Below are 27,488 nucleotides of genomic sequence, written 5' to 3'. Positions count from 1 at the left end.
GAGAAGCCCTTGCCTTTATGCAAGAGAAAAATAAGAAACTGGTCATGTATATTGCTCTTCTCTGACATGTGTCAGACAACAACAAAGCTGTTCAGAACCCTAGGTAAGAAACATACTTCTTTTGTTACTTCTTTTTCTTATTCCCTAATATAAACATCTAAGTAAATTAAACAAGTACTAAAAGGAAAGTCATTACATAACAGTGTAATATGGCTACAAAATTTTTCTTTATGTGAAGATTCTTTAAAAGCAATGTGTCAAGTATTACATATTCAGAAAATGCTAAATGTTCTCCTAATATGAAAGCTGTTGTCTTAAGACCTGAGAATGTATTATTCAGATCAGAAGACAGAAAAACTTGTATTTTGCTATGGAACAAAGAACCTAATGCAAAACTGTAGATTCTTCAACATGCAGTAGCACCAGGTTCCATTTCCCCACCAGGCACTTGCTGGCGCTGGAGAGCAAGCCAGTTATTCCCCTTTCATGCAGCCACTACCACAGCTACAGTCAGCAGACCCAGGAGGAAAAAACCCACTGTGAACCATAACCACAAAATATGCCATTCAGCAGTCTCAAACAAAATATCTTTCCTGCTGTTCATTCCATACCACAGTGACTATTTCCTAATGAAGGGACAACTTCATAATGCGGTGATATTAAACTGACTTCACTGCAAAAGGAGGAAGCCATCTAATTTATAGCTGCAACTGAGCTTTATTCTAAGATAAAAATACACATATCATATACATGCACTCTCACACAACAATGAGGTAGAAAAAGAGCAGAGAGAGAAGAGTATTTGAATGTATATGGAAGAAAATCAGTCTTTACTCAGTGATTTGATTTAAACTTTATGATACCAAAGCCCCTATACAACAATGAATGCTTTGAGTCTAACTAAAGATACCAAAAGCAGCACCCAGCCTGAAAACCTTTCAAAAGGAAATAATAAAACATAAAATAGTTTTGTTTAAAAAATTAAATCCCTATTTACATAATGACTATTTAAGCCTAGATAGACTTAAAATGAGGAGCAAGGGAGATGCAGAAGCTGCTGTTCCCCTGCTACATTTGAGCTGGAAAGCTTCTACAAGCTCCATCACACCATGACACCCTCTGAAACTGTGAGGATAAACTCCAAGTTGGAAACAGACACTGTGGATTGCTTAGGCAACTGCTACAATCAAAGCAGCTCATATTTAGTTCTCTGCATTGAGGAGAAAGTTCTCAGTGTTCAGTTGTGCAGCCTAGTTCCCATTTATGTTAATGAATGTTAGAGGAAGGAAAAGATGAGATATCACAGCAACTAATAAAAAGACCACTTGGTCTAAATGAAAGTCCTTTCCATCTGGAAACTGTAAGCTTAGATGTCCAAGTAGTATGTTAGAGGGACAGAAAATCTTAAGGGTGACAGAGGTCTGCCAAAAATATTGCTAGTGCCTCTTAGGTGAACACAATAAACCAGGAAGCAAAACCTTCATATGCATACAGAAGGCTCTAAGTGCTTTAGCATCACACCAAGAATTTCATCATCATCACACCAAGACTTGAAAGGCTATTCCTTTTTACAGAATTACAATTTGTCAAAAATAGCAGCTAACAATCACACTGAACCAAGCTAATAAATACTCCTCATAGCTCCCAGAAAGCTGCTGCTCTGAAGCAATTACTGAACACTGGGCTAACCAGGAATGAAAATGCTTTTGCTTGCAGCAAGATGCAAAACAATCAAAGAAATTCTACAGTATATCCATTCACTGAAAAAAACCCAACTTGTGGAGTATAACTCAATTATCAGGTGTGAAAGCAATGCTCCAAAAATAGATATTGAAGAGATCATCATTTCACATCAATGCAGAAATTTGATAAACAAAAAACAGAATAGGATATGAGGATACATACAAAAGCATTTTGGAAACCTGCTCTGAGGTGAATGCAGGGAAATCACTGAGAATGTAACTCTCAGGTTAACTTAAAAAGACAACCTGTAACAATTTATGACCAATACATTTGACATAGTGCACATATTACAGCATATATGATTTAGTATAACACTACAGCATGCTTCTCATGAACCTATGGCTGCTGTCTGAAGGCTTTCACATATGCTTTTGTCTTAATGTAAACATTCATGCAAGATTTCATGGCTGCTAAGCTAGATCAGGTATTTAAAAAAACAACTCTAACATTTATCTATCCTTTTACCTCAGACAGATTATCTTAACCCTAAAAAAATAAAACCTGGCAGGTACCCAGGATACCCAATGGCACAAGAGAGCAAAAGAGAACAAGCAAGTGTGAGTGAGATTTCCCCCAAACAATTGCAGCACTGGAAATCTCTTCTACTGCAAAGAACACCCAATGTCTTCTCCAGGGCCTCTTATTTCATATCCAAGTGAATAAAAATAAGCAACAATTTCCTAATGCTTGGATGAGTATGCTTGGAAACACACACTCAATTCGAAACATTGAAGGAAGTTTGGCTTAACCAGTCTTACCAGCTGTGTATTTATAAATATACATGGATTGGATTTAACAGAATCACACACTGAGTTTGAAACACTGCAATATGTATTTTTAAATAAAGATATTTTGATAAATCAGGAGCTCTACAGCTTTGCTTAGCCCAAACATCTTAAAAAAAGAAAATAAAGAGAGAAACTGCATTTCAGTTCCTACCAGCCAAAGCTGCATCCTCATCACTTTCTGATCCATACTGCAGTGCCATGGTTATTGCTGATAAACGATCTCCTTGGGCTGATCTTTTGTTACTAGAAAAGAGAAAAATTTTTTTAAAAACACACAAAATTAAAAAAAAGAGTGTGTAAGTAAACCTGTGAAGCTCTTGACAGTCGCCTACATTAACAGGAATACACATGACTATGCAAAAAAAGCTGCCGTTAACAAGAGAAAGTGTTAACAACCCATGTGTCTGCCTCTATTTTCAGTCTGTCCATCAAACTGTAAAACCAGACATACAATCAGAAAGCTAGTGCTCACACTAGCTATCTTCTGTACTATTTTGAGTACCTAAACATTCCAATTATTGGAGGAGAAGTGGGATAACAAGTCTCTCCCAATTAATGTTTGTTATTTGATACTGTTTTATCTGCTTTTGTCTACATGAAGTAATTCAGCACACTGTGAATTATATATAATCTAATCTTCTTCCATTCCTTCACCCCCACCCTAGGTATTCTGAGCACACAGCATGCCTCTCTATGAAGCAGCTTCCTCTGCTTTCTAGGTGGGTTAAATCAGCATCCCCACTGACTGGCATCACAAAGACTTCTTCAGCATCCCTCTCTTCCCCCCTTCTGTCCCAAACCTGGGGCACAGTATTTCATAGCTATGCTGTAGGCTATGCCTGACAATCTCTGCTTTTTTACTAGGCCAGCTCTTTAGGCACCTCCAGCAACAGACTCAGCTATGCCCTGTGGGAGCAAAGTGAAAACAAGGAAAAAGCAAATGGTTGGCTTAAAATGACACCAACTCTGTATAAGAATGCTCAGTCCCATGAAAACCCTTGCAGCTGCTGTCTGAAACCATGGCTGCAGAGCATACACACAGGAAATCAGCCAAGAGTTGTACTGTGTCAAGACCCAAGGACTGTACACACAACATCACTGCTAAGTACCAAAATTCTCATCTGATGAATGAAAGAACAAACCAGAAAGCCTCCAGTAGCCCAGTATTTTCAGCAACTTTGCCATCAACACATCCCAAATGCAATACTTTCTTTCTAGAGGCTTCATAGGTTTCCATCATCCACCTTCTAATTATTTAGTCCTATGTTTACTGCACATTTACATGGTTTTTTCATCTGTTTTATTTTATAATGAAGCTTAACATTTCTAAGGAAATAACTGCATACAGAGTGTTTCATGACAGGTGTTATGAAATGTTACATATAAAATCAAACATGGAAGAGTAATAATGACAAAGTAACTTACTAATCATTCTTATTAGATATTTGACTGAAATATATTTGAATCTCTAAAGTATTTGAGTCAATAATGCAGAACATTCTCAACTTAGAAAAAAAAAACAAAAAAACCAACAGAAAAAAACCCCACCCAAATTTTAGTATTTCCACATGATGAGGACCCAGCCTTTCTTCCAAGTCCATGATTTACTCACCGGTAATATTTGTTAGAAGAATTTCTCTCATCACCAACACTGCCTTTACCCTGTGAGGAAGGACCTGTGAGCTTGGAAGCAGTCAAATTTGATGGAGTCCTTAAGGCAGAAGAGACAAGCCAAGGAAAGGGGAAAAAAAGAGGCCCACCTTAGACCCAAGAAAAGGTGCAGCAAGGACAAAGCTTCTTACAGAATTTGCTTTGATAGATCAGCCAAAAGGTTCAGAAACAGACATAAAATGTTTTAAAGCTAAAAGTAATACTAAGATACATCTAGTGCCCCAGCATTAACACCGATTTTGTTTATAAAGTCACAGGAAGGTAACATTTAGATTGAGGGTTAATAGCTATACACACAGGTCAGCCTACAACAGCAGTGAAAGCAGCCAACAAAACATTCCTTAGCATCCAGATACAGTGAGTAACACAGATCCAATCTTATCAATACTTAACAAAATCACTGTCAAGTTGTTTGACAGTGTATATTGTCAAGCAATTTTCTTTTGTCACTTTATTTAAGGGAGGACAGTTAAATCCACCAATGTGGAGAAATTTAGTATGACAAAGGATACACTGAACTGTGCAACAGAAAAGCATGATTTTTGACACAGAGGCAATATGTCTGCAGACCTTCTGTTAGTAGAATTATGACTAATTTGAGGCTGATCCATCAATGACAAAGAAAACGAGATGAAAAATGTAGTAAATTAACTTTAAATGAACTTATGGGGGTTTTTTACCAAAATCAGTAATAGGTAAAGGTGATCCCCCTTTAAGACAACTGAGCAGTTAAGAATTTAAATTTTAAAAAATAATGATTCTGTGATGCAGATTCAGCAGAAAGAAGCAAAAAAAAAGATAAACTGTTGCTAAAAAAGCATCCAGTAAAACGCAGAACAGCAGCTGGAAGGTTTGGTTTTCATGATACTTTTATCTAGCCCCAATTTTTTTAACATTTAGCCCAATACTACTGTAGCCTGCTTCAGGCATTACAATTTTAATTTTTTTTTTCAAATTAGAGAAACAAAGAAGGGTGCTGTCAGTTATTCTGACATTCAGCTTACTTCAGAATTTGCAGGTCTATTAAGAACACAGTACATAAGAGAACATCTAGGATAAGGTAGCTGAGAAGGGGAAACAGGTTGGCAGTGCAAGAGAGGAATTCAACTAACAAATATCAGTGTGATTTATCTGTCATCCCTTCTTATGCAAACAGCTTTATTTTGAAGAAAAACAAAAATAAAGTCTCAAAATTAAATGTGACACACGTGTGACATCTTGAGCTTCATCAATGGCCAGAGTCAGAAAAATAAAATAAAATAAAATAATAATTTAAATAGAAAACCTCTATGCCTATATGTATTTCTAGGCACTGCAAAGGAAACACATATGCCCATTCAGTGTCTGTAGAATCCAGGTTTACTGGTACTACACACACTTTTAAGAAGAAAAATTATTAAACTGTGTGTCAGGAGTTTCTCCCTAAATGTGTTTCTGTTTTTATATTTTTATATGCTCCAACAATGATTCAGCCAAGCATGGAAACCATGCTAACACTGAATAAATGAACCAGAAAAAAACACCACAGAGATGAACATCTCAAAGCACCAAATAGTAGAAATCCATCAGGTAACTTCCATTTCTTTCACGCATAAGAATTCCAGGCAATACTTTTAATACTGACACCACCTACACATTTCTAAGACAATACAAATATTTAAACATCATTTCAATAAAGTAAGGGAGTGTTATTGTAGCAGTTGTACCATTCAAACCTTTGCAGAAAGTGGCAGCTGATATTTTCCAGCATCGATCACCCATTAACAGCTCAAATACACAGAGTCCACCTTGTAAAGAGTTTGCTTACTCCTTGGATGCCTTGCAAGATGTTGCTTTATTTTATTTTTTTTTAAATAAATGACACAGCTCACAAAAGCTTAATACCTAAGCCTACTCATGAATATTACTCATAAGTAAAATCTATACAAGAAACCTAATTGAATTTCAGCTAAAAAACACCTAAAATGACAGCATCAATTCTTTGCACACTATATATTTTCTCAAGAAGAAAATGCTGTTTCCTAAATAAAATGATTCTGTAAAACAGCCACAGCTATCAACATTGTTTTATACCTGTCTGTTCAAGACCAAATCTATGCTGATTAATCAGTCCAGATCTTTAGCATCCTGTGCCTCTAGAAACTGGTTTTCAAACAAGAGTTTATATAATGTGGATTTCCATCTAAACATGTTTTGCTTAGGTCTTGTTCCTATGCTTCTGCCCCTACCTAATTAACGCTGAGCTCTCATGTCTCAGCTCCTAACAAGATTCAAGAATATCCAGCATTTTTCATGAAGCAAAGCATAACAAAGCACCTCGTTCCTCTCTATTCTGTTTCTGTTATTAACTTCTAAACACATGTGGCAGAAGTTTGCCATAGCTTAAGTTATAAAAGATCCAATGACACTGTTTTTCATAATAAAGTACAACACAAAAATATTTAATCACAGAAGTATTTCAATAGAAAGCTCCTTCCAAACACTTTTTAATGATTTATAACTTTTAAACCAACAATAAACAAAATGTTCAAACAATTATTTCCCACTGTATTCTCCACAGGAAAATTAAGGGAATGTCTATCCAGATTTTGACATGAGATTATAATAAGAACACTATTTGCAGTACCTGATTCGGAGACTTGACTTGGCCAGCTCACTGTGTTCAATTTCAGCCCTTTTCATGTTAAATATTTTTTTAATCGCATTTGCATCCTGTCAATTAAAAGAATTATTTTGTTTAACATTGAAAGTGAAGAATGTTATAGTCAGGTATATCCTTCTATCTAAAAATCTAAAGGAAAAGTGAAGGGGGTCACTTCACAAAAGAACACAAAAGAATTTGGAATGAGAAACAGAGCACAGAATAGAGTCTGCCTCAAGTACACCCACCCTGTAAAAACTGAACAGAAGAGCTGCATTTGGCACCATTATAGCACCACTTTTTGCCACAAACTTAAAAAAAAACCCTAGATCTACAATTTGGAAGCATATGTGACTAATACATGGAACTAAACAGGCAAAGGAGCCTCTGTGCCTTTGCAATTGGGAAAGTACTACCGTTACCAAGCTTGACAATGCTTGCTCTCATTCTACACCTGCATTGACAGTCAGAGTAACAGTCCACAAAACAGATTACAGATTTTGAGGGAACCTACAAGCATGACTAATGTCACCAGGAACTGAAACCAAATTAAGCAGAAGTGGAATCAGCAAAGTCCAAGAACCACTTACACAATTGTATTATACACATACAAGGGCTCTCAATACAAAGCTCTTAAAAACCAAGCAAACAAAAGAGTAATCTTGCCACTTAAATTCTCATACTTCCAGAGTGCAAGGAAACAGCAATGGGATAACTGGTACCCAAAATGCTGGTGAGCAAAGTACCAAAAAAATAGAAAAAACAATTATGTTACAAAAATATGGCTAAAAAGTAGAGGATCTTCACAAACTGCTCAAAGAAGGCATGACTCCAGTTTTCATGTTTATGATGAAAACCATAAACAGCTCTCACAACCTGGAAAGAAGTAACAGCTGAGTACTACCTCTTAACACTTGAGCTTGTAGTTTCATTCAATTTAACTTCAACCACAAGTACAGATATCCTCCATTCCTCCAAAGCCATGTAACTCATCCCAAGATAAATTTTAAGTGGAAAAAAAATCATATACCTCAATTATACACACTCTAATTATATTAGATCTGATATTAAAAACAAAAAGGAACCATCACTAATAGTTATTTTTTTCAAAAATGAACACAAACTTTTTACAACCTTGTGCTAAGCAATTATTTAAAGATAAATCAGCACAGAAAGCAGTAAAGAAAATCTGAACTCAAATCAAATTATCAGCAACTGAAACTAACCTTGAATACTTGTGATCCAGGCTCATTGTAGGTTTTGGCATTCTTTGCCAGAAGATCTATATCCTTGGCCATTGCGTGAATGCTTTTATAAGTTCCATTCTACAAGACAAAAAATAGAACTGGTTGAAGTGGCAACCTTCAGAGAGCATGAAAACTCAGCCAATAGTGCAAAGTGAAGGGAACTCATACAAAAGGAACATTTATAGAAACACAAGAACATAATTATAAAGAGAACAGAGAAGTATCTGGAAGAGACAATCAAAGACGACAGTAATGAACAGAAGTGCTAAGTCCTTATAACCTTACTACATAAAAGACTGAAAAAATAATTAATATGTTAGATCTTAACTTTGAAGGGTTCTGACAAAATGCTATATTTTACTTTTGTTCTCCAGTTCTGTTAGTCTATGAGCTGCCCCCCACTATTATACAAAATGCTAGAATTACAGAACAATATTTCAAATTACTGGAGAAGATGAAAAATGCATCAGTACAAAACACCTATTTATAGAGCTGGAACAAATGTAGGTGATGATAACACACAACCAAGCCACAGGACTGCAACGTTTTACATCAGCAGGACCTGCCCAGTAGCTGCTTTAAGCCATTAAACACCAAGGAATTCAATATATTCAGGCTCAATGCCAGCACACAACAGTTCATGATGCTTTATCTTCAGGTACTTCTGCAGCTTTGACCCAGGACAGAACATTAAATCACCAAAGTGTTCAGATTTTTAAAGAGCAGAAAACCACACTGCATTTCCTGCCATAATAAACTTTGGTTTCTAACAATTTTAGAATTCTTACTGTTAAACAAGTCTATACTCTGGCACATTAACATGCTCATACTGTACCTGTATCCTTTGGGCAATAGTTTTAAGATCTATGGGCTCCTTTATTATTGCATAATAATCTGGATATTGCTAGAAAACAAACAAACAAAAGTTATATATTACTATAAATAGTCACAAAGCTATTGTTTTAATATAGAATGAGCATTAGGATCTGCAGGTAAAAACTGTGTAAGCTTCCTAAACATAGCACTAGGCCTCAATTTTGGCAAGCCAGGTCGTAAGACAGATACAAGGAATTATAACTCAAATAAATTGATGTAAAAGAACAGTTCTGCCTGAAAAACAAATACATGGTGATAGTCTTTCAGAGTATTTATTTTGCTGGTCAATCTTGTTACATCAAACCCTAAAACAAAACAGGAAAACCAAATATATTTAAACACATTAAAAATTCTGCACCAAAAAGTCCTAATTAACTAGACTGACAGAACAGGGCAAGCCAAAATCCCATCTCCAAGGGCTGGGAACAAGGAGCAAAGAAGGGAGAAAAGCTCTAAAAACAGCTGGAGTTTGCCATTGATAAGACTAATAAAGAACTGCATGCTGAGTGTGCCCACCATAGTGTGTAACATCAGTTACATAAATACCCATCTTTCCAGCTTCAAACACAGTCAGTATAATTAATGTACCTACCACTTTGGAAGGAAGTTTCTGAAACAGTTCACTTATGAGGCGTCCTGATGGATTCGTGGCAACAGCTACAGCTTCAAGAAGCTGTTCAAGGATTTCCTTCAGGTAACCTGGAGATGACTAATGCAAGAAATGAAGTCACAAGCTTAGTAGCAGCCATAGTGAAGTGCTTCATGTTGCACTGAAATATATGAGTTCACTTTTCAAAGACAGAAAAAGATCAGCTATCAAACACAGATGCAACTTTTGAAAATCGTTTATGCATTTCTGTAAAGCACAAGAAAGCTTTAATTTCACATTTACACTGCTGACTGTCAGGCACACATCACATGTTGTCAGAACAGACTTGGTTGTCAACATTAAAATATATTAAAATATGCATTCCAACACCAAAAAAAACCAGACAAGCCCAAACTTTGTATCATTTATGAAGCACTCCAGGAACAGCTGCACTAACTGAAAGGGATACACACAGGAAAACCGTGTCATTAGACATGAAGCTTGCTTGGATCAAACCTCAACGTTGGCACAACACCAAGCATGCATCATGCTACTTGCAGCTAAACCAGAACCATGTTTTATCCGTATCAGAAAACCTCCTTGGCAAAAGTGAAACACAGAGAGTGCTGTGAAATGATTAACCAATGGTAGCAGGATGACCTGCTTTGTGTATCAACTTGTGTAAGAAATACCTTTTGGGGCATAATTTAACTAAGAAAAGATTTAATCCCTTTTCACATACGAAGGCCAATCTCCAGCCACAGCTTCCTTCAGCTGCAGCTGTCATGCCCACACTTACTAATTCAGAATTTGTGCCTTGATTGTCATGTCCATCCTCATCTTCATCTTCCTCCTCAGCATCACCTTTTTGAACAAACTCGTTTTTTGTGCGCAGATACAACTCCCATAATTTGCAGGCAGCTTTATATTCAGGAGAATCAGGCTGCAAAAACAAATCAAACATTCTACTCAAAACTCAGTTTGTTGCCTGATGGAAATTTATAAATTATTAGTTGAAAGGTATTAAACACATTAAACAAATAATAGAAAACATGAAATTCCTAATTCAGTCATTCTTCAACAGACATGTTAAGAATTGCAATAAGCACTAGAAAATATAACTTCTATTACCCCAAAGCACCTGAGTCTTTCAGAAAACTTTGCAATAATATTACTTAGCTGTCATGGTTTAACAGCCTGTTAGATGAATCTGGAGAAATAATTAGGTTTTGTTGCAGCATAACACTACTGATACTTAAAATAGCCTAAACCTAAGTATGCTGGAAATGTGATTTAAGTCAATACTGCTGCCATTGTGTGGCACCTGAAAATTGGTTTCTACAGAGGAAGAATGCAAATAAGTTTGTTGATAGCTTTGAAAGCACTCCAATGATTTACACTCAGCATTAACTGTGAAATTCCTAAGAACTTAACAATGCTACCACCTGGGTACACAGCTAGGTGTGTTTTTTGGAAGAGCTAGAAGAATCAGTTCACAAATTAAGCTCTGAATATACAGAGTTGGTAGTGGCAGACAAGCACCTGCTGATTATAATTCCTACTTAAAACATTATACAGAAAAAAGATTTCTTCTCCACTCTCACATATTTTTCTTCCCTTTCCTCTGTCACTTAATCTCTATTTCAGGTATTCCTGCAGATATGCCACCTTAATACTGATTATTATGTTCTTACTTCACTCAAACTTTGACAGCTTGTGAGACAAATGAGAAACCAACATGAGAACTATTCTTAAACTTACTGTTTTAGGCTTAAATATTCTCAAACATTGGGTGTTTATTATGAGGAACAGATTTAAAGTGTATTCTGCTCCACTGTCTGCTTCCTTCTGTATTAATGCAAATGCAAAGAAGTGTAACACTTGAGCCAAAAACAGTAAAAAACTACAAGTCCATTCTAACCTAGCATTGCCAATAAAGTATATTGGTTAAGATAAAGACCTTGACCAAGAATCAGCCATTCCTGCTTTATATGTGTCAGTGGATCTGCACCAGTAAGATAAAAGATGAAGAAAGAAGAAGCTATGTTTGTGTGCCACACCTCCAACTCACAAATCCATATTTCTCTGGGGATGTCAATGTTCCTTCATCCCTGAATGACAGCTACCTATGTCCATTCTGTAAGCAACATTTTATGAGACAGGCATAATTTTGAGGCAGGCAAAAGTGAGGCATCATCTCAGTCACTACATACAATTTCACTACCCTATGTATTTAACATAGCCTTCCATTAAACCATATTAATCCATTTTTTTCCACTTAATTATGACAACTGCAATAAAAAACATTAACATCCAAAATAAAACACATATCTGTTCTAGGGAAATGGACTTTGAGGTTGCGTTTCTCATTAAATACATCATTATGTACACCCAGAACCTATCATCACTGACTATGATAGTCACTGTCCCTTTTTTTCATATTGGTCAGTAGCCTAGAGAAAAATTCAACATTCCTCCTGTATGCTCACTGTTATTTTTACACTCTTTCTTTGGGGAAAAAATTCTATTTTTCTATTTCAAAAGGTTATACAGAACGTGTTGTGAAATGGGAAGGCTTTGATAGAAGAACATTTTTTTTCAGTTTATATCTCTATTTTTACTTTCAATTTCTCTTAGAAAACTACATGAAGATCACCCCCATGCTATTTTAAATGCTATTTTCCACAGAAAAATTGTTATAGTAGCACATATTACAAAGATACAGTCAACCTTACAGAAACATATGCCAATAACTGCAATGTGTGCTGCTGTCTTACTAATCATAAAAGTTAACTGAAAAGCTTCCTGCCAAACCAAGGAAGGATTTGAAGATACCTCTACCACTTTTACAACCAACTTGAGCCTCTATATGTATTTTCCTCACCTTATAGTAAGCCTTTGCATTGTTAAAGAGAAGCTGAAAATCAGCAGTCAGCACATTCACATCGTCATATTCCTCCATCTTCAGCTTTTGTTGGATTTTCATTAAATCAATTGGCTGAGAAACCACTTCATAATAGTCTGGCTGATTTCTGTTGCAAAGGCAAAAAAAAGCCCATTATATTCCCAGTAGTAAAACCAAACCCACAGCACTCAAGTTTGTACATGTCTATAACTAAGTAAAACAAAGAAAGTTACAGTATGTTTTTGTTACAGCTGAAAGATGTGGACAGTGGTCTGTTAGCAGGCTTACTTTATGACATATTCTGTTATCATCCTCAATTTTCTGAGTATAAAATAAAATTCAGCTTCTTTATTTACTACATTTTCAAGGGCCACTTCTATTAATCTTCCCAAAATATGCCCTTAGTATTGCATTCCACCACTTACATGGAACATTCTAGTGAAAAGCACACGTGTTTTAGGCAGATGTCACAAGAAATATTTTAAATTCCACATACCCTTTTTTGACTGAAAAAGAGCAGCAGGGTCAGCATGCCCCATTGAAAAATGACATCAAATACACACACTGGTGTGAAACTGTGACAAATTTAACTTGTTTTTCACAGCTATTAACATTGAAAGATTCCTCAGTATGCACTTACTCCCTGATTAAACCCCAGGTTCAAGGCTTAACCATGGTCTTACCTTCGCTTCGGTGCCCTAATGAAAAGCTCACAAAGGAGCCTGCCCTGCTCATCTTTGTAATCTCTGATGGTGTTGTACAGCTCATGGCATACAGCAATCTAAAATGCAAGAACAATACAGTAATGAAAAAGCAGAACATCTTAAGGGGGTAACAAGCCAAAGTCTGCTTACGATGGGAAAGACAAGCTGCCAATCCACAGCTTGTGGATTTTGCTCTAAAGGTGAGGTGGTAAGAAACTGGTGCATTTCATACATTAGTACCATACCTGACAGGTAAGCCAGGTACTGCAGAATTTTAATTTATTTTTTGAACACAGGGACCTTTCTTTCAATGCTAATTCTAAGCAAAACTCCCAAAATGTAAATTAATTCAGTACAATTCTCTGAGTTTTATACACCTAGAATGACAGGGTTGCTCTGCCCTGCAATTATTTAAAATTAGACTGCTAGCTCAAAGGCACAACAGAGACATTGTACACTTCAGCAATCACCACCTGTGCCATTCCCCACTTATCTCTCTCAGCATTTGCTATTCAGACACAGCTCTCAACTTCTGCTCATTATGATTTCAGCTCCTTCTCCAACATCCTTCCATCTGCTAAAATCATCAGCAAAAACATAAAAGCAGCAAAAGGAAAATGGGAAAGAAAAAGCTGCAACTGGGGAGACAGGAACAAGCCAAAGCTGAACCAGATCCTAAACAAAGCTTAGCCAAGGCAACAACAGATTCAGGGCCACTGTATATGTGCTACAAATGATGGCCCATTTTACAACCCAGAGTTTCCCAGACAGGGATACAGTACCCTGAAGAAAAAAAGCTGTGCATAGTAAGAAGGTACTAACAGGATCTACAGTTGGGAGGTTGGAAAGTCTCCTCCTCTTTCTGCTTGGGCCTGGTATATTCGTGGAGTGGTGGCTGTCATCAAAGTCTCCTCCGCTGACGCTGCTGGAAGGCGAGGTAGCTCTTCGCCTCTTGGAACCCATGGAATCCAACTTCTTCTATAATTAAGAGAGATGTTCTTAAACTCATGGCAATGCTACTAAACTCTGATGAGAGCTAGTTACAAAGCTAACAATGCCTAGGATGAATCAAATATATTTGTTACAAACTGCACTACAGTTAAACCACACATACCTAAACACCAGCTTTTAAAACACTGGCAAGCAAAACCAAAATGTTTGGACAGTTCAACAGCAGTACCAGAAATCCTGGGGCTCAGGGTGGCAAAGATGAATTTAGCAGCTATTACTAGGATATGTTCCTAAACTACCTACATTTTTATACCTCCTCCCATGCATGATAACTAAACAAGAACTGCTGTTTCAAAGGAAAAGCCACACAGACATGAGCTCAGGCTTGGTGTAAAGACAAGTCTTTGCACGTCGATTAAAAAAAAACAAGGAACAAAAATGAAACAAAACAAAAAAAACAAGCAAACGAGTAACCTCCCCCCCACAAAAAAACTCCTACGAAACAAACACCAAAACCAAATTGAAGCCACACAGAGAAAACAAATTACAAACAAAAATTCAAAGGGCTACTGAATACCTTGTATAACATTCAAGACAAAAAAGGTCTGGACCACTGCATGACCTACCACTACCACTTTATGTGTAGGATGAAAGGTTCAGTGATCAAGAAACAGAAAAAGCCACCTCCTTTTTTGGCTATAGTTTTCCCTTTACCAACACAAACAGTGACACATGAATAACCACCATCCAAGAGCTCTGGTGATTTACGAAACAAGCTGTTGGCTCATTCCCAATTTCCAGTGACAGTATCAGAAAAATATCTTCATTTGTAGCTGTCTCAAAGGCTCAGGACAGAATAAATTCATATATCCCAGCCTACACCCATTTCTCAACCAAATCAAGAAATTTCTTATGGGAAGCATTCTATTGATTAACAAGATGGGGTAGCACAACATAATTGCATCTGAGCATTTAGGTTAGAGACAGAATTAATTTCAAGCACAGAAATGAGATGAGTAAGAGAGGAATAATTAACATTTAGGATAAAGCAAAAGTCTAAGGGAGAGGAATGGAGTGAATGATATACACACAATCAAGAATTTGCCAGATTTACCAGAGTACAACCAGCACCTCGAAAAGCCAGCCTCCTCATACTGTCTGATGGCCAAGTACAGGTACTGGGAGAAGGTAACACTCTAAGAGTAGCAAACCAGCAATGGTGTTAGTACAGTCAAAACTGGAAGACAAGAAAAAGGAAAGAGAGACAGAGAGAAGAAAATTGAGAGTAGCTACATAATTAAAGAATAAAATCAAAGAATAAATTGAATAATTACAGTGGCGGAGGAAAAAACCAAGAAACAGAAGGTAGCTTTTTTTAGCCTAGCAGAAACTCTACCAAGTAATTCTGTGCACAGAATGCCAGACATTTCTGTCATTTGTGCAGTGAAAATACATTTCTCTAATGTTCCTGCATACATAGTACTGATTACACAGCCACTTGCTGGAGCATGATTCATCAAGCTGAGCCCCGAGTAAACATAAGCAATATCTGACCTGAGAGTAAAAAAGAGAAAGCAGCAAAACTTACAGAATGTGAAGTAGTTCAGTTTTTATAACAATAAGAAAGTAATTTTTAGGCCAAAGAATTTAATAGACTTCTAGTGATGATGTACCTCCCATCAGGCTTTAGAGTGGATTTTTATCCTCATAAGTAAGCAACATTAAGGATCCACACATACAGGTTCACTAAAGATACACCTGTTTCAATTTCTACCCAGTCTCCAAGTCTGGTTTTACTTTCAGAAATCCCATGTGAAATTTGCAGAACCATTTGATGGCAAAATGATTGTTTCTGGGTTTTTTTGATACAACTTCAATCAAACCCCAGAGACTGCTTCCCTGTTCAGTATTCCAGACATTTCCACAACATGCACATGGAGAGAAACTGTGCTTTATCAGCAGGGAATTCATCTCAGGAATGAATAACCAGCCTGTGGCTTTCAGCTCTGCCTCCAACTTTTATCTGAAAGCTACACTGTCAAGTGGCTAACAGCAGGCATGTGCTGATGTGGAGGCTGCTAGAAAATACAAGTTCTTGGTGGAGAAAGGAAGGAGGGACTAGTGGAATCAACAATTCTGGTCACCCAGAAACCCAGAAGTACCCTGACTCCAATTTCATTCAGAAATAAATATTTGGGGAGCCCCCAAACAGCACCTGCCTGCAGACTGCACAAAGGCTTCTCCTCATCTGTTACCTGAGGCACTCACACTGCAGCTCTCAGCCCCATGCAGACCCCCTGTGCTCTGGTGAGCTCAAGGCACCTGCTGACTGTGCTCAGCCCCCAACATTTTCCTCCTCTAATAACCCAGGAAGATGCAGAACACATCTTGGTTTGACCAACACCACCAACAATCAGTGACAGAACTGCTTATGCAGAACTTCTACCAAGTGCTGCAAAACGCAAACTTCTCTTTAGATCTCCGTGCTCATAAACACAGATATTCCTATCACAGGACTGAATTCTGTGTATTCTGTTTTACTCAAGAACACACCTCCCAGACTTTCTTCCACACTGTACCTGCCAGCTCACAAGTCTCCTGACAGTCACACACAATCTCCACCGCTACAAACAACCCAACCCCTGTGCAACAGGAGCTTGAGCATCTTCTTACTAATTGCTCACACAGCCCATAAAAATGTCAGGTAACCATAGACAGCTCTATAATAAATGCTTTGGCCATTACTAATATAATGTATACTAATATATACACAACGGGTGGAAGACTGCCTCTCCAGAAAACTGATCGCCTCAGCTATTACCCAACTTTACCTCATTAAATAAGTTTTTTACATGCACTGGAGACAGCACGTTTAAAACAAGCCAGTGAGATTCTAGTACACCTTTTATTTTCTGCCTCCAAGTAGAAAAAAAGCCAAAGGCTGACAGATGCCACAGAAAGTATTCCATCGCTATCAAGGTCTCTCACATTTCAACAGAAATACCGGATCACACTAAACTTAGCAAAAGGCACAAGGGAGGGAAACCCAGACAGAATTTCCCACGATTCGCGGCCAGACTGAAACCAGCTACAGCACAGGAACAGGGGGACGGCAGCCACAAAACGCTGTTAAAGGACAAAGTCTGTGAAGCGAGAGGCACAGCACATCCATCAGTTCATCAGCCCCACAACAAGACACAAAACGCCAGAACAGGTCATTTCCCACACAACCCCTGCCTGCACCCGGCTCCCGCCCTGCCCGGTCGCTGAGGTGTTACTGTCGGTAAGAGCCAAAGGAGACCAAAGAGAAACACCTCATGGGCACCGGGCCCGCCTGTGCCCTCACGGCCTGACAGGACGAGGTCCCCTCCCCACCGGGCAGGACAAGCTCCGGTGCCCTGGGCCTCGCTCCGGAGGCCCCGGGAGCGACCGCGCCGCCGCCGGTTCTCGACCACCCCCCGCCCCGCGGTCACTGTCACCGCTGCGAGCTCGGCCCCGTGACGGGACGGGGGCTGAGAGCGGCGGGTGGGGACGGCCCGAAAGGAGGACCCGGGTCTGGGGAGGGACGAGGGGGAGGGGGGGGAGCAGTGAGGGACGGCGACACCGAGAGGGCCGCGCCCCGGGCCGGGGCCGCCGCGGGAGGCGGGGATGTGGATAGTGGAGGTGACAGGAGGAGGCGGAGGGGCTCAGCGCCGCCGGGTCGAGGCGCCGGGCTGCCGGGCGGCGCTGCCTCCCCGCGGCGGCCACACAAAGGGAGGCAGCGGCCTCCTGGCTCCGGCCCGCCGCTCCGCCTGCGCGACCCCGGCGCCGCGCCGCGCCGCTCACCCAGCCGGCTCCGCTCCGCGTCCGACAGCCGCGGCCGCACTCGCCCTCCTCCTCCTCCTCTGCCGCCGCCCGCCCCGCCACCGCTGCTGCCGCCGCCGCTCCGCACCGCCGAGCCCGCCGCTGCCGCAAAGCCCGCCCGACCGCCAAACGCGCCGAGCCCGCGCGACAGCTCCGGGGAGGAAGCGCAGGTTCGCTTTACGGCAGCGCCCGCCGGCGGCAGGAGGAGCGCGCGCGGGCCCGCACGTGTCGCCATGAAGCGGCCCAGTGAGCGGCGGCACCGCGGGGAGAGGGGGGGAGGGACGGGGGGAACGGACCGGACCGGCACCACGGAACAGGGGGTTATGGCGGCGGGCTAGGGCGGGGAAGCGGCCGCCCGGAACCGCTGGGGCAGGGGGGGGTGGTTGGACACCGGGGTTGGAGGGGACGCGGCAGGGCGGGAGCTGAGGTGCCGGTGAGGGCTCCGGGACGGGCGGGGAGCGGTGCTGACCGGATCGGTGCCTTGCAGAGCTGAGGAAAGCCAGCAAGAGGCTGAGCTGCCACAAGCGGTACAAGATCCAGAAGAAGGTGAGTGCCCCCGGGGCCGCCGGTCCCCACGGAAGCGCCGCGATGACCAATTGAACACGTAAAACCATTTATATATGTATACACATATATATATATAATGTGAGTACAGATGCACGTTGTACTTGCACTGGGACACGTTCAGGAGTCTGTACTGTGGTGGGGAATTTGCTTCCCAGTTAGGACTGGCCGCAGGATGATGTGGGAAGCAGGGAAGGTTTTTCTCATGGTGCCGTTTTCCATTCTTTGGGGCTGGCACATTCGGGTGTGGGATTAAGGGAGACATTATGCAATCGAAACATTACAATCAACAGCCAGAAAAGCATGATTTTTTTTAGTCGGTAAACAGGAAGGATATATCCTTTTTTTTATTTTTGCCTCAGACTGTGAAAATCTGCTTATTCTTGACTTTAGATCAGAGAACACCACCGGAAAGTCAGGAAGGAGGCCAAGAAGCGTGGACACAAAAAGCCCAAGAAAGATCCCGGTGTTCCCAATGCTGCACCGTTTAAGGAGCAGCTTCTACGAGAAGCAGAGCAAAGAAAGCAGAGGGTAAAATACAGCTTGAGTTAAAGAACTGAGGCCATTTCTGTCTTCAAGGAAGCTTTGTGTGCATGTGTGTGCATGTGTGCACACCCAGAGCTGCAATCCTGGTAGCTTGGAAATGTTCCCAGTAGACATGTGCTCTGAAAAATAATGTATTTCCAGCATTTTGACGTGTGTAACAGTTTGCTCTTGTGTTTTTAACCTTCGTTTCATCACTGTATAAACGTGCCTGAAGTTGAATTTCTAATGTAAACAGAATTGCCTGTGATGTTCAGATATATAGATGTCCCATAAGAATGTTATAACTTAAATCTTGGCATTATGTTATTGTACAGAAAATAAGGATCTGCTGTCTGCACAGCAGTAATGCACAGCATAGAGTAATGAGACACGAGGCAGCATCCTGAAATGTGCTTGCTGCACAAATGTTATTTTCAGGTCTAAGTAAGGATTTTACTGCCTCTGGTTTTAAGGCAATTGAAGGCAAGATTCTTTTCAGGGTAGGATGCAAAAAAAGTTCCCAGTTTCACTTGGACTGACAACTTCTGTGCTTAGGAAATTTGGTCAGAAATAAGTAAATGAAGAGAAAGGGGAATCTTCCTTCTGACTGTCACGTATGTTTTATCTGGCTTGGGTTTTTGTTTGCAATCAGCTTGAAGAACTAAAACAAAAGCAGAAGCTCAACAGACAGAAAGAACATGAAAAGAAGAGGAAGCTTGAAGCTAAAAAGAATGCAGCCAAAACCAAAGAAAAAGCAGAGGGAAAGGTAGGTGTCTGGTATGATTTTGATTCTTTGAAGCTTATAGAAGCAATGGAGTTCATTCTGAAACTCAGGCAGTTAGTTTCATGTTACATGTTTATGCTCTATGTGCACACAAATTTAATACACTGATTCTCAGTTAAATCATTCCCTTTCATTTGTATTTGCATCCAGGAATCTTCTAGCAAGTCTAAAGCAAAGACTAAGAAACTGCTGGATAAAAATTCAAAGCAATCATTTTGCAGGGAGCTCAACAAGGTGAGACACTTTTTATTTTGATGCAAGTGAGCAATGACACCACTTGTAATTTTCCTTCTTTGCATGATTGTGCAGCTCCTATAGAGTACAAAGGTTGTTTGTGACAAGCTTCAGTACTGAAGAGAGGGATTTTCTGATAGAAACTGGGAGGGTTTCAGTCTTTAGTCTAGAGTGAGCTACTGAGACATTGAGCACTTTGAGGCATTAGACTTGTTGGGCCAGTGCCAGTACACACTGAGTGATCAGAGAGCTCTTGTAGTAATGTGGTACTAGTGTCTAGGGATTTGTTGTCTTTGGAGGAAAAAGATGAAAATTGCTTCAGCTTTCTGGTTTGCAGTTCAGAAGGAAGGAGGAACAGTCTTAGGAAACCTCACTTTTCTATGAAATTCAACATCAAGTGTTATAAGTCAGCTATCACAGAGCTGTCATCTGACAAGTGGTGTGTCATGTCTGAGTTGAAAGACTTCTCTCTTTGTTCTAACCCAGGTGATGGAGGCCTCAGATGTGATTCTAGAGGTTTTAGATGCAAGAGATCCAATGGGCTGCCGGTGTCCTCAGCTGGAGCAAGCTGTAACTTCCTCTGGAGGAGACAAAAAGCTCCTGTTGGTTCTAAACAAAATTGGTAAGTAGAACAGGTTTTCTTTAAGTGTCACTTGGTCACTGTGCAGTTCTGTGAGCTATGAAGAAGATTTTAAAGGAATCTGACATTCAGTTGAAGACATAAGATCCAACTCTGAGCTCACTGCCCTACTCCAGGGGTCATGTTCCCTCAGCCTTTTGGTCTGGTTTGCTAAGAACACAAGACAGATGGGTAAATGCACATTAGCCCCTTTCTTTTGCAGTAACTTCTGAGGCCACTGGATAGTTTCAGCCAAATTTGATAAAAATTAAAGATCTTACAATTTTTAATGTGAGATTTAAGATGTAGATGTGTAGGCAGAGGTCACAGTGTTGGCTCCCCCTGAGGCAAGGGTGAATTAAAGATTAGCAAATAAATGCAATAGTTGTATTTGAAATTTAGGTTTGAGAACTGTTTTGTCTCTCCTTTTGCTGTATGAAAGAATGCACACAAAAACAGGTGAAACCAGCTAAAAAGGCTGGAAATTAGTGGGTTAGCAGCAGCAAAGAGTGAAAGGGCCATGCTTCTCTTACCTTCCAGATTTAGTGCCAAAGGAGAACTTGGAGAAATGGTTGAACTACTTGAAGAAGGAGTTCCCAACAGTTGCTTTTAAATCAGCAACACTGATGAAGGACAAGACTATGGTAAGAGCACTGCAGCCTGCCTCATGACTAAGCTGTATGTGTTTGCAGTCAGGAAGGTTGAAACATGTTGAGAAACAAGAACTCCTGTTCTTTAAAATTCCTTTTCTCCTTGTTCAGTTATAATGCTGTGACTGATGGCTGTGCCTCTGTACGTTGACTAAATTATGTGGTAGAGTGGGGGAATCCTTGCTGTTGAAACATGTGTTGTTACTTGTGCCCAGAATGCTGGGCTAGAGTAAATGCAAGGGTTTTTTTTTCTCTGCTCTAAGAAGCACAGTGAGGGGAGGATGATAGGAATTTTAAAAATTTTATAGATAGGATGATTGCACCATTTACATCTGAATTATTTTGTAATTAAAGTAGTGCAGGCTATACTGTTGCATTCATCCTCCCTGTGGCCAGAAGCAAAGCCCTGTTCATGAAGAGTACAAAGGGGTTTGGCTCCTGGTGTCCTGGTCTCAACTCTGAAGAGAACTGAGTCACACATGTATTGATACATAATGCTCAACACATCTCAGCCCTGCTAACAGCATGGTGAAACAGACCTTCCTGCAGCATGGTGCAGGAGCTGCAATAGCAGGTTTTTAAATCCTTCCAAAAAACTGAAGTCATTTGAGTGAATTTGCAGGTTTAAGGATTCCACCATCTGAACCTACATGGTTATTTTTTGGTCACAACAAATCTGTAACACAGCCTGAACTGAAATAATTCCCTTTTCTTAGTAGTTGATAGCTACCTTTTTTACTGTCACCTAAATGACTGGCCAGTTTCCCATTCAGAAAAACATAGCCTCACCTAACAGAGGATAGGAGTTGGAAGCATTACAGCAGAAAAAGTGACATTTATCTTCCTAAATAGCTCCTGACCACAGGGTTTTTTGCCTTTGAATTCTACAGCAGCAACAGTTCACCAAAAGACGTGCACGTGTTGATATAGCACTGAACACTGAACGTTTTGGAAGCAAATGCCTTTTGAAACTACTTCAAGAGCACGTCAAGACTCTAAATAAACCCATTCAGATTGGAGTAGTAGGTAAGTGTTTGGAGAGACAGGAGGAGTTTCCTTCTCTGCTAAAGCTTTGGCATCCTCTATTACAAATAGGGTAAAACAACTAACACATGAATTGCTTATGGGCTTTCTAGAAACTGTTGTAACTTTCATCTAAGACACTTATTGCAGCATTTCAACTGACAGTGACCTGCACTGCACTTAGAGGCACACAGTGTATGTGATCTGTGGAAGGCACATTGTGAAAGCCTTAGCTGATTACCAGCTTAGAGAAACAAACAGGTGACTTACCATGCAGCCTGCACAGCTCTCCTCTTACCTGATAAGATTTGTGATGTTGCATTCAGCAAGGTCTTTCATGTCCCTTTTATTATCAGCGTGAGAAATGAGGATACAAACTTTGTCTTACTGCTGTAGTGAAGACTTCAGATCCAACTCTGATCTCATGCTTAAGATGTACACCTGGAAGAAGCAGTTTTGATCAGTGTTACAAAGGCTGAATTTCTCAGTTAACTTACAGGATTTGTGTGATTTTCTTCAGGTTTCCCTAATGTGGGAAAGAGCAGCATCATCAACAGTCTGAAAGGAGTTCGTGTTTGCAATGTTGGCCTGACAAGAGGTGTTACCAAGTAAGTTGAGTCTGATAAAAGCTGTTCGTGTCCGTTTGTTGTTGTGTACAATTTCCACCCATTAAGGGCAAAGTTTGCCCCTGTGTGCAGTTTTAAATGCATATTTCAATTTACCAGGATGAAAGATAGTGATCTGTGTGATGCAAGCTGTCACGAGGGAATGCAGTATATAAACTTTCTGTAGGTACACAAAGCATATGATGAGAAAGCACTGAAACTGACCCCATGTGAAGTGCATGCAATCCAACCCTGAGCTTTGTGTCTTCCACCCATCACCATCACCACTCCTTTGCCAGTTGATTTATCCTCATCTACTCACAGTGCATTTCTCTCTGAATAGGTCCATGCAAATTGTGCACATTGATAAACAGATAAAGATGTTAGACAGTCCAAGCATAATTGCAACTCCTTCCAACAATGCCCTGGCTCTGGCCTTGAGAAGTATCATAGACAATGAAGAATCAGGCTCAGCAGATGTGCTTGAAGGAGTAGATGCCATTCTAAATCGCTGCAGTAAACAGCAGGTGAGCTGCATCTTTTTCCTCATCTCTCACTGCATTTGACTTTTCTGAAGTTTCTTAGGCCAGGTAACCAAAGTTCTGTTCATTTCATCTTGTTCTGATAACTTCAGCAGTGCTTTCCCCTAACTGTACAGAGTGGCAAACTTTAGCTGTTGTATCCAGTGCTAGGTGTGAGCTTTTATCCTTAGTAATGGAAGGCAGAAACAGCACACCAGGATCCTGTCAGCCAGTCTCTTCCCAATTACATTTATAAATAATCCTGCTTTTAAGATCTTATCACAGAGTGAAAAATGAAGATACTCTGATTGCTTCCTATTATCCAGTGAAGACCTCAGATCCAACTCTGATTTCACTCTTACTTTCAAGCTGATTAACTTAAGCCTAATTCCCATTCAGTTCTGTGATTACTGGTTTTGAACAAACTAGTGTGCTGTCTCTATACACCAACCAGTATGGCTGAATAGCAGATGAATTTGTTGAAGCAGGCATTTTGGTTTGTAATGTTTACTCCCTCCTACATGCAAGAGAAAAACAGCTCTTCATATGCTTGTTCATCCTCACTGTAACCCAACTTTATTTGTTTTTTTGTTCCTAAAACTAGGAAAAAGTGTCTCTCTTTTTGAATGCACCATTTTTTTTTGCACTAGGTAGTGATGCACTACAGCATGCCAGATTTCAGGAACACTGAGGAGTTCTTAACTCTGCTTGCCCAGAAAAGGGGTATGCTGAAAAAGGGAGGTGTTCCTGACATAGAGAATGCAGCTAAGTTACTACTTTGTGACTGGACAGGGTATGTATGCTGTGAATTTTGCTTAATGCTACTGACCCTTTTCCCATGGTTAACCCAGGACAGCAGAAACTCTGAGTCCTGCAAAGTACTTAGGAAAGAGAGGCTGTCCCCCCAACCTCACACTTTACTTCATTAAAGACAGCTGATTTGGCTACAGGATTTAGAGAATACCATCCATATGGGTTATTTTTTAAAGCAGTGAAAGCACCTCACTCCCTAACCCATTTGCTGACTTCTGCTAGAAATGTGTTAGGGGAATTTACCTTCCCTTCAAATGCAGAGTGCACACAGTCCCTCTTCTACAGACAGGAAATAATAGGGCATTTTTTTGTGGAAATTTATAGTGGTTCCTCCATTCTGAGGGTGGGATTAAATTTAATTCAGAATTGGTAATTCAGTGTGACTATTTCCCTTGTTCAGGTGGTTCAGTTGCTTTTGCAGCTCATTATTTTACAGGCAGATGATTTGTGGTGACAAAATATGCCATTTCTGTTCCTCTCAGTAGTGGGCTATCCACCTAGTACTGTTATTGACAGTTTCAGAGCTAAATTTAAATAGCTATTTAACTGCTATTAAACAGATGGTAATAAATGGGTAGTTAGGTTGAGTTTGAAGGATTTGTACTCTGGGTTTTATTTTGAAATACAGTGATTGGTTGTTTTTTAATGGTGGCATTTCACCTTTCCAGAGCTAAAATAAGCTATCACTCACAACCTCCAGGATCTCAGAAACCACCACCCTATCTTACAGAAGACAAAATAGCTGAAATGCAGGCCTGCTTTAATTTAAAGAACCTTGAAGAAGAAAACAACAACACTATTCAAGGTAGGACTGTTACTGTAATGCACTGCTACCATTAGGAGTGGTAGAGGTAGTTTTAATGGGAGATTTTGAATTAAAGTCTTACCAATATACAGTGAACATGAAACTTGTAAGAAATGGATTCTGATGCAACAGACCAGGGCATCTGTGTGCTGTCTGAACACAAATTCTGCCTGCTAGTTCTTGTTTTCTGCCTATCTGACCTTTTCCTCCTAAAAAGGAAACAAAATATATTTTACGTAGTACAATAAATACTCAAATACAAGTCTTTCAGCTCCTGGCAGTCTTCTGTAGATGCTGCAGGGCAAGTTATTGTTAGAGAATGGTTCTTTGTTCTACTTGCTTATGTGGGGGTTACTGTGTCATCTTCTAGCCCTGACCTAAAATGACTGGTCTGTCAGGGTCAGGCATTACATCTGGTGCTGTCTAAACACTGATTTAACAGACACTTTCTCTATTTTTCCAGCTTTAAAATACCCCAGTCCTGCAAGTAGCATCATTTTCCAGTCACCTGGTATGACAGATGGGACAATAGAGGAAAATAAAGTGATAGAGGAGGCATCAGAGTGGGAAAACTTGGAAACAAACATGGAGGAAGAAGAGGAGGAAGAGGAGGAGGATTTCACAGAAAGTGACGATGATCAAGATGATATGGAAGAAGAAAACAATGAAAAAGAGGTAAATTAGGGTTTCATTAGGCTGCTTCTATTTGTTGAGGTGCTGACACCAGTCAGTACCAGTCAGTATCCTGCTGTAAACAGAACACATAAGCACTGTAGAACCACCAAGAGAAGTAACTTTCTCTTGGAGACAAGGTTTGGGCTTTTTGCTTAAGTAAGGAGGCAACATTGGCATTATTCTGAGTCAGTTCTAGGGCAGTGTGTTATGTCCTGACCAAGTATATGAGGGGACATGCTGTCTCTGTTAGGTTTCATTTGCATAGGAGATTTCATTCATTAATGGTGTCTGAATAAACACCTCTGACCTCTCTGATTTGCAGGAAAGCAAAGCTCAGGTTGCCAGGAAAGCAAAGCTTGGAAAACAACAAACAAGCCTTACAAATTCAGAAAAGCAGATAGCAGGTAGGTATTAAAAACCCTGGATGGAAAGACAGTCCCTGGTACTCTTGCACCTGCATTGGTTTCACTTACACATGATTTTCTTTTCTCAGATGAGCATTCCACTTCACTATCACTCAGCCTGGATAAGACAGCAGATGAAGATGATGCCTATGATTTTAATACAGACTATGTTTAATGACATGTGTGAAGACATAGTTTGGAGGCTCTTGTTACTGGCTTCCAGAAAAGTCATGAAGACTTGTGTAGTAGCAGAAGTTGGAAGAATGCTGCATACCAGAGCTGCTGAAAAGATTAACAATTATTGCTGTGTCAAATAATGTACATTAATAGTGTATCTGCTTTCATTGTTCCAGATTTTATTCTAGTCTGTGTTCAGCTTTAAGTCCTAAATTTTGTCCTGTATTTAAAAAGTCTTATTTTAAAAATTTGTAATGGACTGAGTTAATCTGTTCACTTTACCTTATGAAAAGACATTTCAAAAGGATAAACCTTTTATCATTTTCTTTGAAAAAGAATGGCAAGTATTTAATTCTAATCACACTCAACTAAATTTCCTTGCAAGTTTTCATGGTCCATAAATTTTAATTGTTCTCCCTAAAGGATTACAGGGACTGTACCTCTAGAGCATGACTTATGGCAGTAAGTTTTCATTATACTTCTGCAAAACTTGCATCATTTTCATATGTAACAGTTGGCTAGAAAATTCTACTGATAATGCAAGCACTGCTTTATATGTTCAGAAGCTTCACTAGAAAGGCAACCAAATTAATTTTACTAGGAATTTGTCTTCACTGGAGATCCAGTTTCTTGTCCTTAAGGTGCTCTTGAACAAAATACATAGTTTCTGATGCCACCTGCTGTGCATGGCAACAACTGGTTACTTAAAGCAAAACTACTGCACTGTTCCTGCACTCAGCTTATAGGGGAACAGGAGTAGCAAGAGAATTAGTAGGAGGCCCTGCAGCTGCTCAATGAATTAAACTTGGAGAACAAACATCTGACAACAAGCATCCTCCTATGCACCTGTTTTCTTCCTATTAACTCAAAGCACTGATAGACAACTGTACTTTGCCCAAGCATATGTGGAGGCATTGTCCTGGGAAGCTTAAAAAAGTCTGAAGTGCAGACACAGTCACATGCAGCTTATTTAAACCTGCTAAAACAGCATGGTCATCAGAATTAAGCTGGTGTCAGCTAATCAAGAAAAATCTTTCAAAGTCTGATAACTGATTTCATTAGTCCTTTCTGCTGAAAGGACATGAATGGTTCTTGTTCATCAAAACTCAGGAAAAGAAACAACAGGTAACA

At 39.9% G+C, this 27,488-nt stretch overlaps 2 protein-coding genes and 4 non-coding genes across 7 annotated transcripts in view; 5 read left to right on the top strand and 1 right to left on the bottom strand.

The window, feature by feature from the left end:
- Window positions 1–18,066, bottom strand: part of PBRM1 (polybromo 1) — a 62,776-nt gene extending 44,710 nt beyond the window's left edge. Inside the window, exons 1-12 of one of the 2 annotated variants that reach the window (XM_030458544.1) lie at window positions 17,941–18,066; window positions 15,230–15,352; window positions 13,987–14,142; window positions 13,144–13,241; window positions 12,440–12,587; window positions 10,355–10,498; window positions 9,559–9,675; window positions 8,926–8,994; window positions 8,070–8,168; window positions 6,829–6,914; window positions 4,144–4,242; window positions 2,683–2,774 (exon numbers count right to left, since the gene is read on the bottom strand). In XM_030458544.1, the coding sequence (XP_030314404.1) occupies window positions 2,683–2,774; window positions 4,144–4,242; window positions 6,829–6,914; window positions 8,070–8,168; window positions 8,926–8,994; window positions 9,559–9,675; window positions 10,355–10,498; window positions 12,440–12,587; window positions 13,144–13,241; window positions 13,987–14,142; window positions 15,230–15,268 (1,147 nt within the window). In that variant the 5' untranslated portion in view covers window positions 15,269–15,352; window positions 17,941–18,066. The remainder of the gene's footprint in view (window positions 1–2,682; window positions 2,775–4,143; window positions 4,243–6,828; window positions 6,915–8,069; window positions 8,169–8,925; window positions 8,995–9,558; window positions 9,676–10,354; window positions 10,499–12,439; window positions 12,588–13,143; window positions 13,242–13,986; window positions 14,143–15,229; window positions 15,353–17,940) is intronic. The other variant, XM_030458545.1, reaches the window with a different exon arrangement.
- A 60-nt stretch (window positions 18,067–18,126) lies between these two features.
- Window positions 18,127–26,746, top strand: GNL3 (G protein nucleolar 3). Its single transcript, XM_030458547.1, has 15 exons — window positions 18,127–18,204; window positions 18,446–18,504; window positions 18,916–19,053; window positions 19,700–19,813; window positions 19,982–20,065; window positions 20,552–20,687; window positions 21,225–21,328; window positions 22,225–22,360; window positions 22,878–22,965; window positions 23,306–23,489; window positions 24,134–24,276; window positions 24,965–25,101; window positions 25,565–25,776; window positions 26,099–26,180; window positions 26,270–26,746. The coding sequence occupies exons 1-15, from the start codon at window positions 18,192–18,194 to the stop codon at window positions 26,353–26,355; spliced, it is 1,716 nt and encodes a 571-aa protein (XP_030314407.1). The 5' UTR covers window positions 18,127–18,191; the 3' UTR covers window positions 26,356–26,746.
- On the top strand, window positions 20,740–20,812 carry LOC115599036. Its single transcript, XR_003988098.1, has one exon. It is a non-coding gene; the product is annotated as a small nucleolar RNA SNORD19 (small nucleolar RNA).
- On the top strand, window positions 22,717–22,790 carry LOC115599037. The gene has a single exon (XR_003988099.1). It is a non-coding gene; the product is annotated as a small nucleolar RNA SNORD19 (small nucleolar RNA).
- LOC115599033 lies at window positions 23,151–23,228 on the top strand. The gene has a single exon (XR_003988095.1). It is a non-coding gene; the product is annotated as a small nucleolar RNA SNORD69 (small nucleolar RNA).
- On the top strand, window positions 23,772–23,846 carry LOC115599038. Its single transcript, XR_003988100.1, has one exon. It is a non-coding gene; the product is annotated as a small nucleolar RNA SNORD19 (small nucleolar RNA).
- Window positions 26,747–27,488: the final 742 nt, after the last annotated feature.

The sequence above is a fragment of the Calypte anna genome, chromosome 12 (assembly GCF_003957555.1).
Source record: "Calypte anna isolate BGI_N300 chromosome 12, bCalAnn1_v1.p, whole genome shotgun sequence".
Lineage (NCBI taxonomy): Eukaryota > Metazoa > Chordata > Aves > Apodiformes > Trochilidae > Calypte > Calypte anna.
Note: the sequence above shows the minus strand (reverse complement) of the source record. Positions and strands in the feature narration are given on the sequence as shown.

What these genes read in the sequence shown, in the direction of transcription:
- GNL3 (XM_030458547.1), top strand. An exon ending in CATTCAGATTGGAGTAGTAG is followed by an intron (nt 22,361 to 22,877) that starts GTAAGTGTTTGG and finishes GATTTTCTTCAG; the next exon opens with GTTTCCCTAATGTGGGAAAG. An exon ending in TTCAGAAAAGCAGATAGCAG is followed by an intron (nt 26,181 to 26,269) that starts GTAGGTATTAAA and finishes TTCTTTTCTCAG; the next exon opens with ATGAGCATTCCACTTCACTA.